This window comes from Apiospora aurea, assembly GCF_038362705.1.
Source record: "Apiospora aurea strain CBS 24483 chromosome Unknown utg000010l_segment0_segment0, whole genome shotgun sequence".
Classification (NCBI taxonomy): domain Eukaryota; kingdom Fungi; phylum Ascomycota; class Sordariomycetes; order Amphisphaeriales; family Apiosporaceae; genus Apiospora; species Apiospora aurea.
In genome coordinates this window covers 2,235,830-2,256,826 of record NW_027117397.1, presented here as the reverse complement: position 1 = coordinate 2,256,826, position 20,997 = coordinate 2,235,830, and the positions used below count along the sequence as shown (strand labels likewise).

The 20,997-nt window shown below is 55.8% G+C and overlaps 9 protein-coding genes across 9 annotated transcripts; 5 read left to right on the top strand and 4 right to left on the bottom strand.

The window, feature by feature from the left end:
- Positions 1–124: 124 nt before the first annotated feature.
- PG986_014720 (uncharacterized protein) lies at positions 125–2,811 on the bottom strand (the record flags this gene model as incomplete). The annotated part of the gene is made up of 2 exons (XM_066850942.1): positions 125–1,080; positions 1,134–2,811. The coding sequence occupies 2 exons, from the start codon at positions 2,809–2,811 to the stop codon at positions 125–127; spliced, it is 2,634 nt and encodes an 877-aa protein (XP_066693180.1).
- Positions 2,812–3,681: 870 nt separating this feature from the next.
- Positions 3,682–6,715, top strand: PG986_014719 (DNA ligase 4; the record flags this gene model as incomplete). Its single annotated transcript, XM_066850941.1, has 2 exons — positions 3,682–3,773; positions 3,832–6,715. 2 exons carry the CDS (start codon positions 3,682–3,684, stop codon positions 6,713–6,715), a joined length of 2,976 nt encoding a protein of 991 aa, XP_066693179.1.
- Positions 6,716–6,927: 212 nt separating this feature from the next.
- Positions 6,928–7,783, bottom strand: PG986_014718 (uracil phosphoribosyltransferase-domain-containing protein; the record flags this gene model as incomplete). Its single annotated transcript, XM_066850940.1, has 3 exons — positions 6,928–7,331; positions 7,418–7,517; positions 7,607–7,783. 3 exons carry the CDS (start codon positions 7,781–7,783, stop codon positions 6,928–6,930), a joined length of 681 nt encoding a protein of 226 aa, XP_066693178.1.
- An 856-nt stretch (positions 7,784–8,639) lies between these two features.
- Positions 8,640–10,241, top strand: PG986_014717 (uncharacterized protein; the record flags this gene model as incomplete). The annotated part of the gene is made up of 1 exon (XM_066850939.1): positions 8,640–10,241. The coding sequence occupies one exon, from the start codon at positions 8,640–8,642 to the stop codon at positions 10,239–10,241; it is 1,602 nt and encodes a 533-aa protein (XP_066693177.1).
- A 119-nt stretch (positions 10,242–10,360) lies between these two features.
- Positions 10,361–10,999, bottom strand: PG986_014716 (uncharacterized protein; the record flags this gene model as incomplete). Its single annotated transcript, XM_066850938.1, has 1 exon — positions 10,361–10,999. One exon carries the CDS (start codon positions 10,997–10,999, stop codon positions 10,361–10,363), a length of 639 nt encoding a protein of 212 aa, XP_066693176.1.
- Positions 11,000–12,667: 1,668 nt separating this feature from the next.
- PG986_014715 (uncharacterized protein) lies at positions 12,668–13,207 on the top strand (the record flags this gene model as incomplete). The annotated part of the gene is made up of 2 exons (XM_066850937.1): positions 12,668–12,973; positions 13,064–13,207. 2 exons carry the CDS (start codon positions 12,668–12,670, stop codon positions 13,205–13,207), a joined length of 450 nt encoding a protein of 149 aa, XP_066693175.1.
- A 332-nt stretch (positions 13,208–13,539) lies between these two features.
- Positions 13,540–13,886, bottom strand: PG986_014714 (uncharacterized protein; the record flags this gene model as incomplete). The annotated part of the gene is made up of 2 exons (XM_066850936.1): positions 13,540–13,583; positions 13,631–13,886. 2 exons carry the CDS (start codon positions 13,884–13,886, stop codon positions 13,540–13,542), a joined length of 300 nt encoding a protein of 99 aa, XP_066693174.1.
- A 669-nt stretch (positions 13,887–14,555) lies between these two features.
- On the top strand, positions 14,556–15,933 carry PG986_014713 (uncharacterized protein; the record flags this gene model as incomplete). The annotated part of the gene is made up of 2 exons (XM_066850935.1): positions 14,556–15,468; positions 15,563–15,933. The coding sequence occupies 2 exons, from the start codon at positions 14,556–14,558 to the stop codon at positions 15,931–15,933; spliced, it is 1,284 nt and encodes a 427-aa protein (XP_066693173.1).
- A 1,674-nt stretch (positions 15,934–17,607) lies between these two features.
- On the top strand, positions 17,608–20,866 carry PG986_014712 (uncharacterized protein; the record flags this gene model as incomplete). The annotated part of the gene is made up of 2 exons (XM_066850934.1): positions 17,608–20,132; positions 20,188–20,866. 2 exons carry the CDS (start codon positions 17,608–17,610, stop codon positions 20,864–20,866), a joined length of 3,204 nt encoding a protein of 1,067 aa, XP_066693172.1.
- Between the last annotated feature and the right edge of the window lie 131 nt (positions 20,867–20,997).

The following is a 20,997-nucleotide window of genomic DNA, read 5'->3' as shown; positions in this document are numbered from 1 at the left end:
CTTGAGGCTAAGTGAATTATCAACCCAGTTTCGCTCCGTCTCAAAAACTCCGTCCCTATGCTAGGTATGTTCCGACCATCATCGTGCCGTGTCTCGCACTCGACCTGCAATTGCGCCTTCACTTCTAACCATACGACGCCGCCATCGCTTCTTCGTCATCGTCTATACCGATAATCTTCCTGCCCTTGGGCTCCGTTCGGCCCCGCGAAGTGAAATCGGCCATTGAGGGTGTTGGCTTCTTCTTGATGGCCGATTCCGCGCTGTATAGTCTGTTGTAGAACTGGATCACGCGGGGATGCGCCATGACCCTGTTCTTGTCGAACCGTAGTACCTGCAGTCCTTGCTTATTCGTGGCACGACTGAGCGCCACATACGCTTGCCCCTTCTCGAACACCTTGCCGAGATCGACTTTGACTCTCTCCAATGTTTGCCCTTGTGCCTTGTGGATTGAAAGGGCCCAGGCGAGAATCAGGGGTACCTGTCTCCGCTGTGCTTGGATTTCGCCGTTGGGGAGCTCTACCTTCCAGTCTTCGGGCAGCATCAACAGGGTCCTGTGGCTCCCATCGACGCAGGTGAACTGCACAACTGGGTATTCCTTCAGGTCCTTGGTCGAATCAGGATCTCGGCTGAAGGCTTTGATCTTCTTCTTGGCGCGGCCCTCCGGGTCTTCTTCGTCATCGGAGCCCTCGTTTGATGTACTCCATATCTCGAATGTCGCTTCACACATAAAGCCCTTAACCTTGCCCAGTGAGCCATTCACTAACGTCTCATCCAGGTTCTTGATCAGCATGACCTGAGCCCCTTTTCTCAGCTCGATGGCCTTCGGTGCCATCATGTTCTCGAGTAATCTGTCTTTGATGTCGGGATGGCCCGTATCTGTAGCGTCGAACCTTTGGGTTGAACCTGGTAGATTTCGTAACCGCTGCTCATTCGATCTATCAACCTCTTGTCGCGTAGGGAACAGCTCTGTCACATCCAGGCCGTCGTCGAACGACAGGGGCCTGGCGAGCTGTTTGAAAGTCTGCACAGTTTGCTCGCTAATTCTGCCCAGTCGCATCTCGTTGAGCATATTGGCGAATTCTGTTCGGATGTTAGCCACTGCCATCCATACAAGTTTTGCGGGGAAATTTCACCTGGATCCCGTTGACGGAAAACCTGCGTCAGACCAATGGTATGGTCGATTGACGTAGTCCAGGTCGCGGCCTCAAAGGCAAACTTGACATCCCGTTTCTGCTTGTCTGGGACTGGGGGCAATTGGAAGAAGTCGCCTGTGATGACGAGCTGTATACCTCCCCAGGGTCGTCCATTGTTCCGTATGGTTCGGGCAATCTGGGCCAGCTTGTCGAAAAGATCGCCGTCTACCATGGACACCTCATCAACGATAAGGGTCTTGGTGCGCAGCCAACGATTCTTGGCCTTCTGGTTGCGGCGAATCTTCTTCACCAGCGTGGGCACATCCTCTTTGCCCAACCCGATTCCAGCGAAGCTGTGCAGGGTCTGTCCTCCGATATTGCATGCTGCCAGTCCGGTGGATGCTGTGACACTCACTCGTTCGGGGTCACGTGCCCACTTCTTCTTCAGCTGATCGATGATGGCTCGCATCAGAACAGACTTTCCTGTTCCAGCAGGACCAGTGAAGAATACGCTTTGATTCTGCTCTATGACCAAATCAATGACATGGCGTTGCTCCAAGCTGAGCGAGACTGCGGCATTCTTCTTGATCGCGTGAGAGTCAGTGGCGGCGCGTAGATCATCCGGCACCGCGGAGCCTTCCGTGGAGAAGGCACGAGTCGAGCCGGGGAGGTTCTTGGTCTTGTTTTTGAGCTGCGCCCTCTTGTCCTTGATTGCACTTTGAGTCGTGTCCCACATCATGGACTTGTCTTTGGGCTTTGCTGGAGTAGCCAACACAGCGCTTTCTTTCTCCGCAACCGCATCAAGGTCAATCGGGTCTTCCTTGGTCGCAGCCTGCGACCAATGCTTTGGTAGCTGTCGTTTCTTCTTGATGGGCTGTTCGGTAGCATGAGTGACAGGAGATTGGCGTTTCGGCGGGGGCTGATTCGTCGCTTGAGGGGGGAAGCGGTGCGCCTCGGGAGAAGAAGTCCATGGTATCGGTATGGTTGCCTGGCTTGTAGGAGGGGCAGATACTGGCGACTCAGGTACTTGTTTGGTGGGCTTGGGAGGTGGCGGCAGACTCGGAAGGGCGGATGGGCACGCATAATCCAACTCCAGGTCGTCGTCGTCGCTAAAGTCGTCCTCGGCTATGTAGACCAAGTCAGTAGCGCCGCCTCGGAACGAGCCCGTCTGTTGGGAGGTGGTGACGGACTCTTCCTTGAACGAGTCGGCTTTGCTGTAGAGGGTGGCGAAGCCGTCGGAAGGCTTGATGAAGCTGGTCACAGACGCTCCGGTGTTCGTTCTGGACATGGAATTGCGCGATCTCGGCTGTAGTTGACTTTGGCCAGCTGCCTTCGAAGACCCTAAATTCGCACCTGTCGCACCACGGCTGTGGCCTCCGCTGACCAAATCGACGATGTTGCCATCGTGCGGGCTGCTCGAGGGAAAGAGTTGCTTGGAGAGATCAGGCTTGCCAGGTTGGGCTTTGGAAGCAGGCGGCGCCGAAGCCTGATACCTGGTCGCAGCTTTTCCCAGCATCGTATAGGCTTCTAGTGGTCTAGAAGATGTGCTGATTATGTCTGCATGCCTCTGTAAGGCACAAGCAAGCGCTCGTTGCTGTGAAGAGAGGGCAACAACCGGGTTCCGGTACGCGAATAAGGGTCTCGAAGGCGGGAGAATGCGGATGGCGGCCGGTAGCATGCAGGTGTTTCTGTTGTCGTAAAGAAGGTGTTGTGGTGGCCGGTCGACCACACTCAGTGTTTTGGTTCCGGGTCTGGGTTTGGGTCTTCAGCTGGGGGGTCAATGAATTGATTTTAGATAGCACTCAAGCAAGGCGCGTTTTGGGGCGCGTAAACCGTCAATTTACACGAGGAGGGGCCAATTAGATGGGTGGATTGGGCCGCTCAGATGGTCTGTGCGGCAATGCCGTTGCAGTTAGGTCACGGCGTAACAATTTCCTGTCTCTGCCCTCTAATCCATACCTACCTAAACAGATGCTTGCGACACCGCGGTCATTTGCAACTGGATGGGCGGGAGGGCAACTTTGAAGTTATTTGGTCCCTTTATTTTCTTCGCGAATTAGAAATGTCTGATGCATCTTGTATTTAGACCATTGGATTGTAAATACCGTCCGGCAGCTGCTGGAAACCCTGTTCACGGATGGCTTAACTACTGCGCTGCTAGAGGGTTGAGGGCGTGTGCCATCTTGGCTGCACTTAGAAGTAACCTAGCATTCCAACACTGGTTGGTTTGCAGCCTCCCTTCCAGGCAGCAGCTGCACCATGTCAATCAACACACGCCGCTCAAAAGAAGACCGATGGGATTCATGGATTCCTTACCTGTTTCCCAATTCTTCCGTGCTTTGATTCTTTGAGCGTAATTTCCATTCGGAGGTGTCTCGAGAAAGGAATACCGCCGGTCGCGATACTGCATCACCAAATATCCTATTGCAGGGACACACTCGTTCAATCTACAGCCTACAGTGACGCTCGTCAACTCGCAGGCAAAGCTTCTGCGCCAGCCCTTCCTTGACTCTGCAGCGCCCAACAATCTTTTCTTCAAGCTGCCATCATGAGTAAAAAGCCTCGTAGCTCTGAGGCGGAGGATGAGGAACGGCGCCAATACGCCGTTGGCGGCACCACGCTCAAAGAACTGGACGCGAAGTAAATTGATGTCTAAGTCGCAACATTAAAACGCATGAGTGCTGACCATCATCGCCAGATACCCATATCGGCCCAAGAACCACTCCAGGACTTGGCTGTTCTCTGAATTATATCAGAGCTTGTTTGACCCGCTGAACGAGAACAAGAAGAAGCCAACAGGGCCCAACGTGCATCGCACCAAGCTTGGTCCCCATGGCTCCAATAAGATATCGCCTCATGAGCAGAGGCGCTCCATCATCGAGCAGTTCTTCTCGAGATGGCGGACTGAAGTCGGCAATGACATCTACCCTGCCATGCGCCTCATCATCCCGAGCCAAGATCGGGATCGGAATGTCTATGGTCTCAAGGAGAATGCTATCGGCAAACTCTTTGTCAAGATCCTGAAAATTGACAGGAACTCAGAAGATGGGAAGGCCCTGCTGCGTTGGAAAGACCCCGGTCAGAGGGTCAGTTCCATGGCTGGCGACTTCAGTGGAAGATGCCATGAAGTCATCTCGAGGCGCCCGATGCGGATGGACCCGGGCAACATGACGATAGCCGACGTTAATGAGATGCTCGACAAGCTTTCCGCCGCTTCTGGAGAAAAAGAGCAATTGCCCATTCTCGAAACCATCTACCACCAGATGAACGCGGACGAGCTCATGTGGCTCATTCGCATCATACTGAAACAGATGAAAGTCGGTGCGACGGAGAAGACATTCTTGAACTTATGGCATGCCGACGGCGATACACTCTTCAACGTATCGTCCAACCTTCGCCGCGTGTGTTGGCAGCTCCACAGTCCCGATATCGACCTCCACGGCCGCCAGAGCCAAATCGAGCTCTTCCAGATCTTCCAGCCGCAGTTGGCCCAGTTTCAATTTTCGGGTACATTTCAGAAAATGGTCGATGTACTCACCCGGAGCCACCGTACCGAAACGGACAATGACTTCTGGATCGAAGAGAAGCTGGATGGCGAACGCATGCAAATGCATATGCTGAGGGACGACACAGTACAGGGTGGTATGAGGTTCGCCTACTGGTCACGACAGGCCAAGAACTATACGTATCTCTACGGTAACGGTTTCTTCGACGAAAAGTCCTCCCTTACAAGACATCTCAGGGACGCGTTCCTCCCCGAAGTCAACAGCCTCATCCTCGACGGAGAGATGGTGACGTGGGACATGGACATTGACAAGATCATGAACTTCGGGACGCTAAAGACGGCCGCGCTGGCGGCGCAGAAGAACCCTTTCGACCAGACCGGGCCACGACCACTGTACCGAGTATTTGATATTCTGTACTTGAATGGCAACGACCTCAGGCAGTACATGCTGCGCGACCGCCGCCACGCTCTCGAAAAGGCCGTCAAAGGTGTGCACCGCAGGTTGGAACTTCATCCACATGAAACAGCTACGAGCCCGGAAGTTATCGAGCCAGCCCTTCGGACAGTTGTCGCTAATGCGTCCGAGGGTCTCGTACTCAAAGATCCTCGATCTGTGTACACTCTGAACAGCCGAAACGATGACTGGATCAAGGTCAAGCCAGAGTACATGGACGACCTGGGGGAGAACGTCGATGTCGTGGTTATCGGAGGTTACTACGGTTCAGGTCACCGTGGAGGCAGGCTGTCGTCTTTCCTCTGCGGGCTCCGGCCTACGAGGAACGACGTACAAGCGGGTGTCAACCCGGAGACATGCTTCAGTTTCTGCAAAGTGGGCGGAGGTTTCAAGGGCGAAGACTATCAGCAGATCCTTGAGATGACCGAAGGAAAATGGCACGACTGGGACAGGAAGAATCCACCGTCCCAGTACGTGGTCCTCGGCGGCGGCGAGGCGAAGCAAGCCGAGCGGCCGGATAAATGGATCCGCCCTTCAGAGTCGTTCGTGATCTCCGCCAAGGCGGCCAGCGCCACCACGTCCGACCAGTTCGCCAAGCTGATCACCCTGCGCTTCCCGCGGTTCAAGGGTCTCCGCCTGGACCGGACGTGGGACTCGGCGCTCGACTACGATGAGTTCGTGACGCTCCGCAAACGCATGGAGGAGGCGACGGCGGGCAAGACGATGAAGATGGAGAAGAAGCGGGCGCGTGCCAGCAAGCGCGTCAAGAAGGAGGTCGTCATCGCGGGGCAAGACAAGGCCGCGGCGGCCGCCGTGTTCGAGGGCCCGCGGTCGCACGTGTTTGCGCATCTCGAGTTTTGTGTTTTGAGCGACTCGACGCAGCCACGAAAGTCCAAGGCGCAGATCGAGGCGCTCATTAAGGACCACGGCGGGAATATCTCACAGAGGGCCGTCGCGGATGGGAAGATGATTCTTGTCGCGGACAAGAAGGTCGTGAAAGTGGCGAGTCTGATCAAGGCTGGGGAGGTGGATATTGTTCGGCCGAAGTGGGTGTTTGATTGCCTTGGCGAGGGCAACAACTTCGTGCTGCCCTATGAGCCGGCGCACTTGCTGCACGCGACAGATCGGCTGCGGGACTGGGCCTCGGAGAACGTTGACGAGTTCGGGGATAGTTATGCCCGGAATCTTAGCGTGAGGGAGTTCCGGGACCTGTTGATGGATATGCCCAAGAAGGAGATCGACTACGAGCCCTTCGACAAACAGCTGTTCGTCACCCAGCTGGAAGAGCGCGGTCACGACTTGGGTAATCTGAAGTGCTACCTGTTCTGGCGCAATGTGGTTTTCTTCGCGGTGGGCGAGTCGATATCGCCAATTAGTGTCCTCAAGTTCAAGAACTGGGTAAGGTTCGGCGGCGGTGTCATATCAGAAGACCTGGATGACATCTCCGTTACACACGTCGTCGTAGTCGGCGCTGATGAGCAGAGTGAGAGGGAGCTCAGTGCAAAGGTACGGGCGACTATTAGTAAGAGGACTCCGATACCCCGTGTAGTTACACAGTTTTGGCTCGAAGAGTGCTGGAAGGAGAGCACATTGCTTGATGAGGAGAGATATGCCCCGGCATAGTCCTTTGGGGCGGTGGAGTCGGCGGGTTTCTTGATGTTAGCTTAGCTGTTGAACAAGGTCGTCACATCGTATGTCTGAAGCTAGTCGTCATGTACCATGATAGAAACAGTTGATAGAAGTAACAGGCAATAAATTTTCAGATTGCTTGACTATTCCACTTCCTAATATTCTTTCTCCTCGAGATTGGAGCCAACATATACCATCCTGTACGTTTATTTGCCAATCGTCAAGAACAACCGGTCACCCACGTCGCCCACGCCCGGCTTCAGCATCCCGTTGCCCGTCAGCTCGGTATCGACGCCTGCGACCCAGATCTCGACGGCATCGGGCCACTCGTTGGCGGCGCGCTTGATGCCCTCGGACGCGGCGACGACCGAGAGCACGAGGATGCGCTTGACGCCCCACTCGCGCAGCGTCTGGATGGCGGCGGCGCAGGTCCCGCCCGTCGCGATGACGGGGTCCAGGATGATGGCGAGGCTCGCGGTCGGCTCGTTGGTGGTGGCGGACACGTGCTGCGGGAGGTTGTTGTAGTACTCGACCGGTTCGAGGGTGGAGGGCTCGCGGTAGAGGCCTAGGTGGTGCACGGGGACGGGGTTGGGGAGGAGGGTTTGGATGGCTGTTGGCGTTGGGAAGGATATATAGCTGGTTAGCAAATTGCCAAGGTTGCATGTTGAAGGTAGGGGGTAGGAGGGATAGAGTTACCTTCTACCATGCCTAGACCGGATCGCAGGATGGGTACGAGGGAGAGGGCTTGCGGCTCGATTGTGGTTGTTGTGTACTCGAATCCGATGGGAGTTTCGTCCTATGACAGTCACCGTTAGCTATGGTGTAGAATACAGCTTGGTGGTTTTGTTGTTGGAAGCAGTAGATGCGGTCTGTTGCTGTGCTTACCTTCGGGCCATCTACCGGGGTCAAGGCCGTGGCCAGGGCCTCAATGCCGACGATTGTAGCGATCTCGTTGACAAGGGTCTTCACTTCGCGTGAGGACGTGCTCTTGGATCGGAGCAGACTCAGCTTGCCCAGCAGGCAAGGGTGTCGGGAGACATGAACGTTGGACGGAAGGAACATGTTGTGGACAGGTGGTATGGGAACGGGCGGTCCGGGTATTCGGGACTTGTGCTGTGTTACTATCGAGGAGATGCTAGATGGCTGAACAACAGAAACCGTGGGATGTCCTAATCAATGATGGCAAACCAGATGAGACGAGACGGTGTACAAATGAGAGCAAGAACGTCTCAATGACCACCCAACGTCGAGCTAAACCCTGCACTACCTGCTGTGTGTGCTCACGAGGGACTTCCTATGCCGGAGTCCAGCCTATCTCGCAGATGGCGGAGTGTCCGTTCGTCCAGTTGGTGGTCGGTCATGCGGCATTGCATGGCTGGGAGCGCGGGGTTCTCTGGGCTCTCTGGGCTCTGGGTGCCCTGCTGGGCGCTCTGTTTGGGTACCTGTCCTGGAGATAAGCGATAAGCTTGGGGGGAGCAACAGCGGTGGGGAGCTACCCCTGTAGCGCTGGCCTCAACCCACTAAGGTTATCTGGGGGAGGATCCGAACAGCGGACTAGAGCCGCCAGGCGGGGCTTTACGTAAGGCTGGGCAAGAAAACAAACAATTCAATTCCCAGCCTGCATCTACCGAAGCAATTGCTTTTCTCGGCTCGATAGACCGACAGGCACCATGCGACCAGGATCTTGGGACAAATGACGCTATCCCGAGATGCAACAAGAACTCCATCTCTCCTCTTGTTACACACGTCTCGTTGCTCTCGGTTAGAGGGGCGTACTTTACAGTCGACGTGCACCACCCCAATTGTACTCGACGGTGCACGCGACGTACAATGACGCAAGCGCAAAACCCGGGCGAGGTTACCTCGGTTCATCCCGACGCGACGTCACAACAAGATAGACATGGCGACAAGGTCTTGAATGACGGGGGGGGAGACGCCAGCTAACTCTGAGTCATTGAAATCGAGTAATCCTATCTCGAAGCAGCATGGAGATGGAGAGCCAACACAGGACTGCGGCCCGAACGAACACAGGGGCACCTCCGCCAAGCCGGAGTCCGGAGACCACCGGCTCGCAGGTGCCAAGACAGGACACCCGCACTCATCTTCGCAAGTCTCCACTGGACAGACCAGCCGACATCGCCGCGCTTCGTCTGCCTCGAGGTTCGACTACGATGTTCCAGATTCGTACGCGAACATTGCTGAGGCATCTGCTTTCGCGCCGATTGAGAACCGCGATGACGCCGAGATCTACGAGCACCGGTCGTCCCTAGAGCGGACGAGGAGCCTGGATCAACAATACAGCAGAGATCAGCAGAGGCGGCGGCGAGATAGTGAGTCTCAAGCGGGAAAGCTGCCGCCAGAAAAGGAACCATCTCGCGAGACCTATGAAGTCTCCCGGCTGGCCACCCAGCTTTACACCATCTCGTACTTGATCCTGTTTTCCATCTTCGGGACTCTGGCAAGGCTTGGGCTACAAGCCTTGACCTACTACCCAGGCGCGCCGTTGGCTACCAGCGTGGTTTGGCCCAACTTCGCAGGATGTATTGTGATGGGCTTCTTGTCGGAAGATCGCAAGCTGTTCCTCAACGAATGGGGAACTCCCACCTACCACCAGCAAATCCAACAGGCCAAGAAAGCCAGCGAAGACGAAGGCAGCGGAAACTCCAGCCCGGGGCGCGCTGCTGATATTGACCTTGCTGCCGCGAAGAAGGCGCACATGGCCACCAAGAAGACGATCCCGCTCTACATTGGCCTGGCGACCGGCTTCTGCGGCTCGTTCACATCCTTCTCCTCCTTCATCCGCGATGTCTTCCTCGCTCTTTCCAACGACCTGAATACCCCCGACGGTGGCAGTACCACCACGCCACGAAACGGCGGCTTTTCTTTCATGGCCTTGCTTGCGGTCATTCTCACCACCGTGTCCCTGTCTATCTCGGGTCTGTTCGTTGGGGCCCACCTTGCCATCTGCCTTGAGCCCGTGATACCGTCGCTGCCGTTCTTTGCGACGCGCAAGATCGTCGATAGAGTCTGTGTGCTTCTGGCATGGGGCTGCTGGCTTGGCGCAGTTCTCCTTTCCATCTTTCCACCAGACCGCTCCTCGCACCGTGGGGCATCGGAGGCGTGGCGGGGTCGCGCCGCTTTCGCCCTGGTGTTCGCGCCGCTTGGGTGCCTCGGCCGGTTCTACGCGTCAATGTACCTAAACGGCCGCATCGCCTCCTTCCCCCTCGGCACCTTCGCTGTCAATATCTTCGGCACCGCGGTCTTGGGCATGGCTTGGGATTTCGCGCATGTCCCATCGGGCGGGGTCATCGGATGCCAGGTGCTCCAGGGCATCGAGGACGGGTTCTGCGGGTGCCTTACTACGGTTTCGACCTGGGTTTCCGAATTGACGGGATTGAGAAGGCGGCATGCCTATATCTACGGGTTTACCAGCGTCGCTGTCGGTCTAGCGTTCATGGTCGCAATCATGGGCGGCTTGAGGTGGAGTCACGGTTTTGCGAGTTTGAAGTGTTTACACTGATCTCTGTTTATTGGCAGATCATTCCATGTTTTGTTTCCCTGTCATATTATATTCCCACGTATACGCGATACCTCTTTGACTCTGTATATAACATTGTAAGTTTCCCATAAGAACTGGCCTCATGCAGCTGGCATTCTCATCTCCGGACAGACATCCAGGATATGTCGAAATATCCTGTCCGCCGCCTCCATGGGGGTTATATCGGTGACGTCCAACTCAAGCGAGCCGCCCTCGGCGGCAAATTTGTTGAACCGGTGAGTCCGCGTCTTCTCCCGCAGCATCTTGACCCAAGACGCATCCACGAGCGTGCCCCCGCGCGCTACCCGGTCCGCCGCGCCCACCCGCTTCAGATGGGCCTCCTCATCGCACGACAGCACGACTGAAATCAGATCGGACCGCCGCTGCCGCGCAGCGCAGACGTACTCTGCGCAGACGCCCGCGCCGACGAGGTCGGCCGTCTGGCTGTCGGTGAAAATGTAGGCGTGGTGGTGGGTGGCGGGGTTCTTGGCCAGGGCCTCGAAGACGGCGAAGCGGAGGTCCTGGCCCAGGTCGTGGTAACCCGGCTCCGCCCGGTCGATGACGGCGGCGGTGGCCTGGTTGACGAGGCGGTTCATCTCCACGAGGCGGGCGGAGGCGTACTTGTTCAGGAGGGCTTGGAGGCGGCGGGCGACGGTGAGCTTGCCGACGCCCGGGTCGCCGTTGATGTGGATTAGGGGGAGGGGTTTGGGGAAGGACTTGAAGGGGTTTAGGTCGTCCATGGTGTTGGTATTGGGTGTAGAGATGGGATGAGGGCCGAGAGTATGGGATGGATTGCCGTTGATTGTATAGAAGCCCCCTGATGGTTGGTTGTATGAGGGGTGCTTGTTATAATTTTTGGTCGTCCAACGGCACCAGGTGAAATGGTCTCGAAATTTTAGATGGAATGTGTTCAGAGACTCGTTTCTAATTGATCACGAAGAAGAGGTCCGTAGGATATATACATGTTCAAACGATCGCGCTTCCCCTTTCTCCGAAGACATTAATCGTGTCGGTGAAATATGCTTTCTCAATTGCCTGGTACAATACCTGGCCACCTCCGGCTGAACACCCAGCAGAATTCACTTGGGGAATGAACTATCACGGTCTCCGATTTAGGTATGTTGAAAATATATCACCGTAGGAGACTGGTAGATGGGTCATACTCCTAACTCAACCTTTCGCGGATGGGTAATCCAGGAAAGGACCAATTCGATTATATAACCAACGGTCATTTCGGCAATTAACAATGTTCCCTTTTAAAACCCCAATGTGGTGTATATCTGTGGTTAATGGGATTTCAGCTTGTCATTGGACGTCTTTCGGGATTGCCATGGAGCAAATCGCCAGACCTGAGCGGCGTCCCATCCACAATATCAGCCTACCGGCTCTTCTGATGCTAAATAACTATTCAAGGCAATGCTGAACCTGTACGGGAATCCTCCTTACCATAGTTAGCCAGTGCGTCAATGGTCTTCATCACTCGGGTTGACAGCTGTCGAAAGATCCTTGGGGGGGCTGTCAAATCTGTTTGGCTAGACATCCTCCAAATTGAGAATCCAGACATCGCCGCCACCACATGTAGACTCACTGACGTGGCCACACCAGCGCCCACGTACTTATAGTAGCGTTGGTGTGGCGATGTTGATGTATGTGCGGAGTACGGAGTGTGATGAAAATGCCATGCATCGCCAGCTGATCGGTAGCGATAGGTTTAGAATCTGATCTGACACTATTATATCTTAAGCCTTGTACGAGGCTTTGCACACCGTGGTTTCACTCTAAGGGCCCGTACTATAAGCCGACAGGGTGGGTTAGATATATCTATAGGTTGGCTCAACCGTTGTGGATATTTCACGAGTGTCGTCTATATAGTAAGTAAACTATGGTGTATTATGGAGCGTGTCATGAGCCAATTCTAGGATTGCCCGGCATACTTGAGCCACTGCCTCTAGACGGTCTGAGCTTTGGATCCGATTCCAAAGACCTGTTATCTCTCTTGCACAGACTGATCTGATAGTATTCAGACACATTTATCGGGATGGTGTCTATTATGTATAGTCCGCTCAGTGCTTCTGGTGTATATAAGGCGACTTTTGTCCGCGTGGGAAACAGCTCTTACGGCATCATCCCCATTATCGCAATATATTCTTTCTGAGTCGATGTGTGTTGAGTTTGCTCGGTTTTGAGCCACTTGGTTCTCTTGGCCTGCGCTGGTATAAGTCGAAAAGCAAAACAGCATGAAAAGCTAATCCCCATCATCGCACTAATACATTAAGCTTTCTCTCTCTCTCTCTTGCAGATTCAGTATTAACAAATCTTGAATATTGACCTCTTTCAAGAAGTTGGAATGATTTTTGTTTATAATTATTAATGTTTAACTGGAGTTAATACACACAATTTCTTCCAAGATGCATGCTACTACCATCTTCCTGGCCGTCCTCAGCCTCGCCGCCAAGGCCATGGGCGCTCCCTCCAACGCCTCCGTCGAGAGACGATTCGAGGGCGGGTGGTGCGGTGTCCACGTCCACTTGCTGAAGCAGTGGCCACCCGATCTCGAGTTTTCCGTGACCGTCAAAGTCTTTGACGCCAAACAGTCCTACGTGACCCAAGGCGATTTCAAAGCCCGGGTGGACAGTGTCATGGGCGGCAGCATCGGCGGCAACGGCTTGCCCAAGGATCTGGTCTTTACCATATACCTGCGCAATGATAGCCCGGTAAGTAATTCAACTTTTTTTTCCCCGATATTAATGCCCGTTTCTACCGCCTGTTAAGTAAATTGCATACCAGCTAGCCGTATATTGTAGGTTTCCTTTGAATACGACAACGAGCAGTGGGAATCGGGCAAGCCTCGCTCAGAGAATGATCACTGCAAAGTTGGCAAATGGAAACATATCGGCTTCTTGTCGCGTAAATTGAAGTTGGATATGGACTGTGGCTTCACCTGTTAAGCTAGCCCTGGGCCCCTTTTCTCTTCTGGACGGTCAGGGGAACACGTTATTATCTTTGATGGGTTGGGTTGATCCTGAACTTGGAGGAGAGGAGCCGTTTTCTTGTTATGGATTCAATTTATCTTCCACCTTTCTTTAGCTAGCACTTATGAAATACAATCCTTTGCTATATACCTTACCCAAAGTTAGATCAGCGTTATCTCCGTACGCGGTGCGTTGTCAAAGATCCGGCCACCGTTGAACCCGCCAAAAAGAATGAAAGCACCGACCCTGTGATATTTGTCCGGGTCAGCATTCCGAATGAAAAGCTTTCGTCCCGACGGGTGGGTCTTTTACTTTCCATAGAAGACAAAATGAAGTTCTGATTCCCATGAGCCTACCAGGTAGGTTTCGTCGAAAGCCCTTCCCAAAGGCTTCGCGAACCTAGCAGTAGAGGGTAATGTGTCTTGCGGTTAGCCAAGAAGCGGTTATGCCATGTTGTCAAGACTTCCGAGACGTTCAGATCTGCTGCCGTTCCAAGATCTCGGGTTTCTCCCGTGTCTTGTTCGGCTTCTTCACCGTTGGCCCCTTTACTTGGCTGGACTGCAGACATGATCTCATAACAACTTCCAGCATCATCGAGTTTGAGTTCGGGCTTCTTGAAGACTCCCAACTGTTCTCGGAAATCCCACGAGAACATGCTCTGCAAACATGATGCAGTCTTTCTCTCCCAAAGTAGAGGATTCACCGTGAACACTGCTCCATTTGCATTGTTCAGCCCCGCCTAGTCCATGTTGAAAACACTTTCTCGCCCTCTAAAGGCCGCCAGAATACGGGGATCCTCGTGATTGACCACGAGTTCGAAACCTGAGGAAAGACTGCATAGATATTCTTCTCCAAAATGAAGCTACGCGATAAACCCAAACTCGGCAGACAAAATGCGTTGAGACATTTCTAGAAGCTGGCTGTGCGCCATTGTCTCAGAAGGGTCGAGTTGTGAATGGGGTTCTTCTTTGAGCAGCACCCTCGACCTTTGTCACGAGACAGACATCAAAGAAGGGCCGAAATATCCTCTGCACAATGGACTTCATAGAAACCCGAATTCGCTTTCGTCGAATAGGTGTACTTGCTAAACCCCTTTCGTCATCTCGCCAAAAACGGTATGATCTGGGGATGGCCCCCAAACGTCCTGGGATCACCTTCGCCGAACTCGTCGAGTAGGAGTCTAGCTTTCACACAAAGGACTTGCGCGTTCTCGTTAGGATGTATCTCATAAGTGCACCGAGCCTGGGACAGCGGCGTCTCGATACTGTCTACCGTTTCTCTTGTCGTCAGCTCTTAGTCCAAGAAGCCCCTGAAACGGCCCGCCATGAAAGCCGTAGTAGTAGAAGAGACTGCCAAGCAGATCGAGAAACGCCTTGGTATCAACTGGTCTCCCACCCAGAAAAAGAAGTACCTCGACTCGATCAAGACAGTGTACTTGAAGAGACTGGAAACCCCATATCCCGTAAATGACTTCTACACCGCAGGCACCCAAAAGGCGCAGAATGAGTGGGATGCCTACTGGAAGGGCAAGCCCCTGAAGGATCCGCGATACAACAAGGGCCTGCGGCGCGGCACGAAGACGATCGACTTCTCGAAGCTCCAGTACATCATCGAGCAGGACGAGAGCGTGCAGTTCCGCGACGAGGACACTAAGGAGCTCGTCATGGTCGTGCTCCGCAACTTCTTCCCCGACGAGGCGATGCGCGAGGCCTTCACCGAGATCTGCCTCGACGTGGTCGACCGCCGCCGCGACGACCGGCGCGAGGACCCGGGCCAGCTGTGCCACTTCGGCTACACGTGCGGGTCGCGGCACCAGCCCGGGCTGCGGCTCGCGACCTGCAACAAGCGGCTCAACACGCCCGCGCGCCAGGCGTACGAGCGCCGGCTCAACCACAGGGCGCAGGGCATGGCGAGCCTGGGGTGGAATATACTCAAGTCCCGGCTGCCGAACGAGATCATTCAGGACTACGAGGACGCCATTGCCAACTCGGGGGCGCCGCGCATGGACATGATGCGCGAGGAGAAGAACTTCAGTTTCGATTTCAATGGGAAGTCGGTCACCTTCGATGATTTGGACCTGGCGCCGCCGTCGGGGCTGTGCTCTATCAACTACTCGCGTTTCACCCACAAGGAGAACAACGGGAACCGGTTCTTCATTGCGTGCACGACGCAGGCGCCGACCGACCCGACCAAGGGAGGCAACTTTTACAATGCCTCGTACGGCATCATGCTGAAAGGTGAGTAAGCGCAGATGACTACTTACACATCATCGTACATGCAGGCACGTCGTAAAGGGGAGGCTGACATAATCCTCAAACCAATCACGTGTAGCGGCCACAAATACGGTTACGTCGTGGATGCCGAAAGACTACCACGGTACGACCCTGTACGAGATGGTCGAGGGACCGGAGAAGCGGGCGGGCTATGAGGTCCGGCCCGACGGCGGCATCAACACGGGCTTTTCGTTTGAGGTGTCCAAGATGATCCGCAACGCCGTCAAGCAGGGGGGCAAGCGCAAACTCGATTCCTCTTCCTCGTTGGCGGTTCCTTCATCGTCGGCGTCCTCGTCGTCCGCTGCCGAAGAGATCACAGTCCGCGAGCCGCGGGCGTTTAAGAAGCAACGCGTTGCGCGCCGTCGTCGGGTTGCCGCGGTGGCGGTCGACGGCGATGATCAAGATAGTAGTAGTGATTACCAGCCGTGAAGGTAGCAAGGAGGGATATGTAGGACATGGTTACATAAGTTCGCGATATAGATGTTCCAAACTTGCTTGCGCCAATGGTTCCAAAGTCAATTTGACATGTGTCACAGGGCAACGTTTTGACGTGCAAATGCATGAGCGAAGATCAAGCAAGCTGCCAAGTCGGCGCAATGCTTTAACCCAAGCAAGAATAGGAGGGGCAGGGTTATGCTGGCCAATGAGCCCTGGGCTGGTTTATTTTAGTGGCGGGATTGGCACCAAGCGCAGTGCCTAAAAAGCCAACTAATAAACCACTGGCAGACAGGCAGGCGGATGGCGGAGACTCCTCCTCGTGAAACGCCGCCGTTCAAGACAGTTGGCCCGACGGAGACGGACTTTTGAGCATGTCCTGGAGAGGCCGAATTAATTACGGGCAACCATGCTCGTGAAGGGTGTGGCCGCTGCTTGGCAATTAACCTTAATCGACAGCAAATGCCGGCAGTCGACCAGTAATCAGTCAGCCAACGTCAGCAGAAAAGGGAAGTGTTCGCCGCCGGTGCTTCTGCATGCCTTCCAAACTTGTCCCGAGGCGACCGACTCACCGATGCCGAGCCCGACCAAGACCAAACCGGTCACCACTTCCCAATCTGGGCGGCGCAGTGCCCCTGATTCGCGCAGTTGGCCTCGCTTACCCGATATTGGTGGCATTTCTGAATGCGACTTCCATTGCAGCCAAGCTCTAGGCCACTGCAGATTCGGCTGGGTGCATGTGAACTGGTGGAGCGCTGCCACTGCACCCCCTGTCGCATCGCAGTTTCGCTGGTTAGGCCAGCCCAGCAGCCAGCGCTACAGAAGGCTTGGCGGCCGACCTGTCCGATGAGCCGAGGCGCAAAGGTGTTTCTATGGGCCTCCGGCATGGCGACCGTCCCTACAAAACCCCGTTATTAACAATCGTCATGCCATTGACGACATGGATTCGTTCTCTCGGCTCCATATTTCTGCCTCGTAGCCGACTCTCGAATCTCTCTCTCCCTGGCCCTGGCTGCCGGCGCACACAGCAACAATCCGCAATTCGTGTCGCGGCGTGATGCGATCTTGACGGCACGGTTACGTTACGCCTGGCTCGGCTGAATAATCACGGCACTTCTGCGAGAACCAGATTCTGCACTGCACCAGCCCGCACTGCCCGCTTTCCCTATCTGGTTCCCCAAGAGATCAGTGGATCGGGACCGGCGAAAATGGTTCGACAGCGGCCCTCCGCGTCGCAAAGCTCGCAAAGCCCGCAAAGTCCACTGCGGGCAATGGCAGCAGTGGACCTGCCGACGACTCCAGGGTCTCTGAAGGCCGCTAAAAACTTAGGGGAGGGAGTAGCCCAGCACATTCCGGAATGCAGTGCAGGGGCAGGGAAGGGCGAAGGCGCCACAGCTATAAATTTATTTCATGCCCATGGACTTCTGCGACAAGCCCATCCCGGAGCTGAAGCAGCTTATACCAACTTTTTCCTGGTTGCAGATCACTTCAGCTTGACCTCTTCCTCCTACTAATTCTTCAACCGACCAGCCTACTTTACTTACCTACTTATTTTATACCAGTTCATCAACCAGTTCTTTTCTTCGTCAGCCGACCTCGATCGACTGATATACTGAGTTGACATCATCGAACCTACCCCACATCTGAGTCGGTCTGCCGGTGTTCAGAATGTCGGAAAGCACTCCGGTACCCGAGCCTCCGGGACTGCCCTTCCTGGGCTGGAATGTTAGCGAAATCGACCCTCGGTGCCCTTTGAAGTCACTGAAGTCCCTTGCCGACAAGTATGGCGAGATTTACCGCCTCAACCTCCCCACCGGCCCTCTCGTCGTTCTCAGCACTCATGACCTGGTCGACGAGGCGTGCGATGAGAAGCGTTTCATCAAGATCCCCGATTCCGCTCTGAAGGAGATTAGAGACGCCGTTCACGACGGTCTTTTCACCGCCTTCATCGACGAGGAGAACTGGGGCATTGCCCACCGAGTCCTAGTTCCCGCTTTCGGCCCCGTGAGCATCCGAGGCATGTTCGATGAGATGCGAGACATCGCCGGCCAATTGGCCATGAAGTGGGCCCGCTACGGCTCCAACACCCCGATCATGGTCACGGACGACTTCACGCGCCTGGCCCTCGACACATTAGCGCTCTGCTCCATGGACTACCGCTTCAACAGTTTCTACAAGCCTGAGATGCACCCGTTCGTCGAGGCCATGGGTGACTTCCTCGTCGAGGCTGGCAACCGGTCTCGCCGTCCGGCCGTCGCTTCGTGGTTCTACAGCAAGGAGAACCAGAAGTACTATGAGGACATCGAGACTCTCCGCAAGACTGCGGACGAGGTGCTTCAGGAGCGCAAGGCGAACCCTAGCGACCGTAAGGATTTGATGGGCGCCATGCTGAACGGTGTCGATTCCCGGACTGGCAAGAAGATGACCGATCAGTCAATCACCGACAACTTGATCACGTTCTTGATTGCCGGTCACGAGACCACCAGTGGCCTGCTCTCTTTCACATTCGCGCAACTGCTGAAGCACCCCGAAGTCTACCGCAAAGCCCAGGAAGAAGTCGACAACGTTATCGGCAAGGGCCAGATCACCGTGGACCACTTGTCGAAGCTCCCCTACCTCAACGCCATCCTTCGCGAGGTTCTCAGACTCGACGCGCCCATCCCGGCGTTCGGCGTGCATGCCAAGGAAGACATGCTCCTGGCCGGCAAGTACCCCATCCAGGCCAAAGACAGACTGCTGCTCCTTCTTTCCAAGTCCCACCTGGACCCCGCCGTCTTCGGCGATGACGCAAACGAGTTCAAGCCCGAGCGCATGCTCGACGAGAACTTCGAGAAGCTCCCGCGCAACGCCTGGAAGCCCTTCGGCAATGGCGCTCGTGGCTGCATCGGCAGGCCGTTCGCTTGGCAGGAGGCGCTGCTGGCTATCGCCATGCTGCTGCAGAACTTCAACTTCGTCATGGACAGATACGACGGCGACATCAAGCAGACCTTGACCATCAAGCCCGATGAGTTCTACATGCGAGCCATTCTCCGTGATGGCATGACGCCCACCCAGCTGGAGCATCGCTTGTCTGGCACTAGCCCAGAGAAGGCCGCAAGCTCCAAGGCATCAAGAGACGGCACACCAGTGCCGGGTACTGGTGCTGGAAAGCCCTTGACTGTCCTCTACGGTTCCAACAGCGGCACTTGTGAAGCCTTGGCTCAGCGTCTGGCTTCCGATGCGCCGCGTCACGGGTTCAAGGTCGAGAAGCTGGACTGCATGGACAGCTCTTTCGGAAGCCTGCCCAAGGATCAGCCGACTGTCGTCATTACTGCCTCGTACGAGGGCCAGCCTCCTGACAACGCCGGCCTTTTCGTCAACTGGGTCGAGAGCATCAAGGACGCCAGCACTCTCAAGGACTCCTCCTATGCCGTGTTTGGCTGCGGTCACCACGAGTGGGCCCAGACCTTCCACCGCATTCCCAAGCTCGTCAATGACAAGCTCGCAGAGGCTGGCGCCGAGCGACTTGCGCCCATCGGTCTTGCCGATGTCGCCAGCGGCGATTGCTTCACCGACTTCGAGGCCTGGGAGGATGAGCAGCTCTGGCCCGCTCTTGCCAAGCGCTACGGCGCTTCCCAGGGCGAGGAGGAGCCGTTCCTCGCCTCTGCCCTCAGTGTTACTGTCGACAAGCCACGCTTGTCTACTCTCCGACAAGACCTGATGGAAGCCGAGGTTGTGGAGAGCCGCTCATTGACAGCCGAGGGCGAGCCGGTCAAGAGGCATCTCGAGATCAAGCTGCCCAGCTCCTCCACCTACCGGGCCGGCGACTACCTGGCCGTCCTGCCGATCAACCCAGCGGTCACGGTCCAGCGCGCCCTGAAGCGCTTCGGTCTCGCCTGGGACGCCAGTCTCACCATCAAGACCGATGCGCAGACCTCGCTGCCCACCGGCATGCCCGTCTCGGCCAACGACATCTTCGGCGCCTACGTCGAGCTGGCGCAGCCCGCGACCAAGCGCAACATCGCCGTGCTGGCCGAATTCTCCGTGGACGAGAAGGTCAAGGCCGAGCTCCAGCACCTCGCTGCTGACGCTTTCGCGACCGAGGTCATTGCCAAGCGCGTGTCCGTGCTCGACCTGCTTGAGAAGTACCCGGCCATTGACCTGCCCCTGGCTTCGTTCCTTACCATGCTCCCGCCCATGCGCGTGCGTCAATAGTAAGTTCATACTACCTCTCTTTGCTATGACACATTCAACTGACAATACTCTCAGTTCCATTTCATCTTCGCCGCTCTGGAACCCATCCCACGTCACCCTGACGTTCTCCCTCCTGGACGCCCCGTCCAAGTCGGGCCAGGGCCAGTACGTCGGCGTCGCGTCCACGTACCTGTCCGCCCTGAAGCCCGGCGACCGACTCAACGTCTCGATCCGCCCGTCGCACACGGCCTTCCACCTGCCCGTGGACAGCGAGACGACCCCGATCATCTGCGTCGCGGCCGGCACGGGCCTGGCCCCCTTCCGCGGCTTCATCCAGGAGCGCGCGGCGATGCTGGGCGCGGGCCGCAAGCTGGCGCCGGCGACGCTGTACTACGGTTGCCGCGAGGCGGGCCGGGATGACCTGTACTCGGACGAGCTGTCCGGGTGGGAGCGGTCGGGCGCGGTCCGGGTGCGGCGCGTGTACAGCCGCAAGCCCGAGGCGAGCGGGGGGCAGAAGTACGTGCAGGACGCCATCTGGGAGGACCGGCTCGACGTCAAGGAGGCGTGGAACGCGGGCGCCCGGCTGTACATCTGCGGCAGCAAGGCGGTGGGGGACGCGGTCACGGAGGTGGCGCTCAAGATGCATCGGGCGGCGAAGCTCAAGGAGGAGGGGGTGGAGATTAGTGAGGAGGAGGCGAAGGTTTGGTGGGATGAGTTGAGGAATGCGCGGTATGCTACTGATGTCTTTGACTAAGCAGTACGTTTTACCTTTTGGGCATTTATTGGGTTGCCGGACAGCCATAAGCACCGACTTGCGGCAGCATGTCTTACATTGACAGCATGTTGGCACGGCGTCTCGGTGGGAAATACGGGTTAGATGAAGGT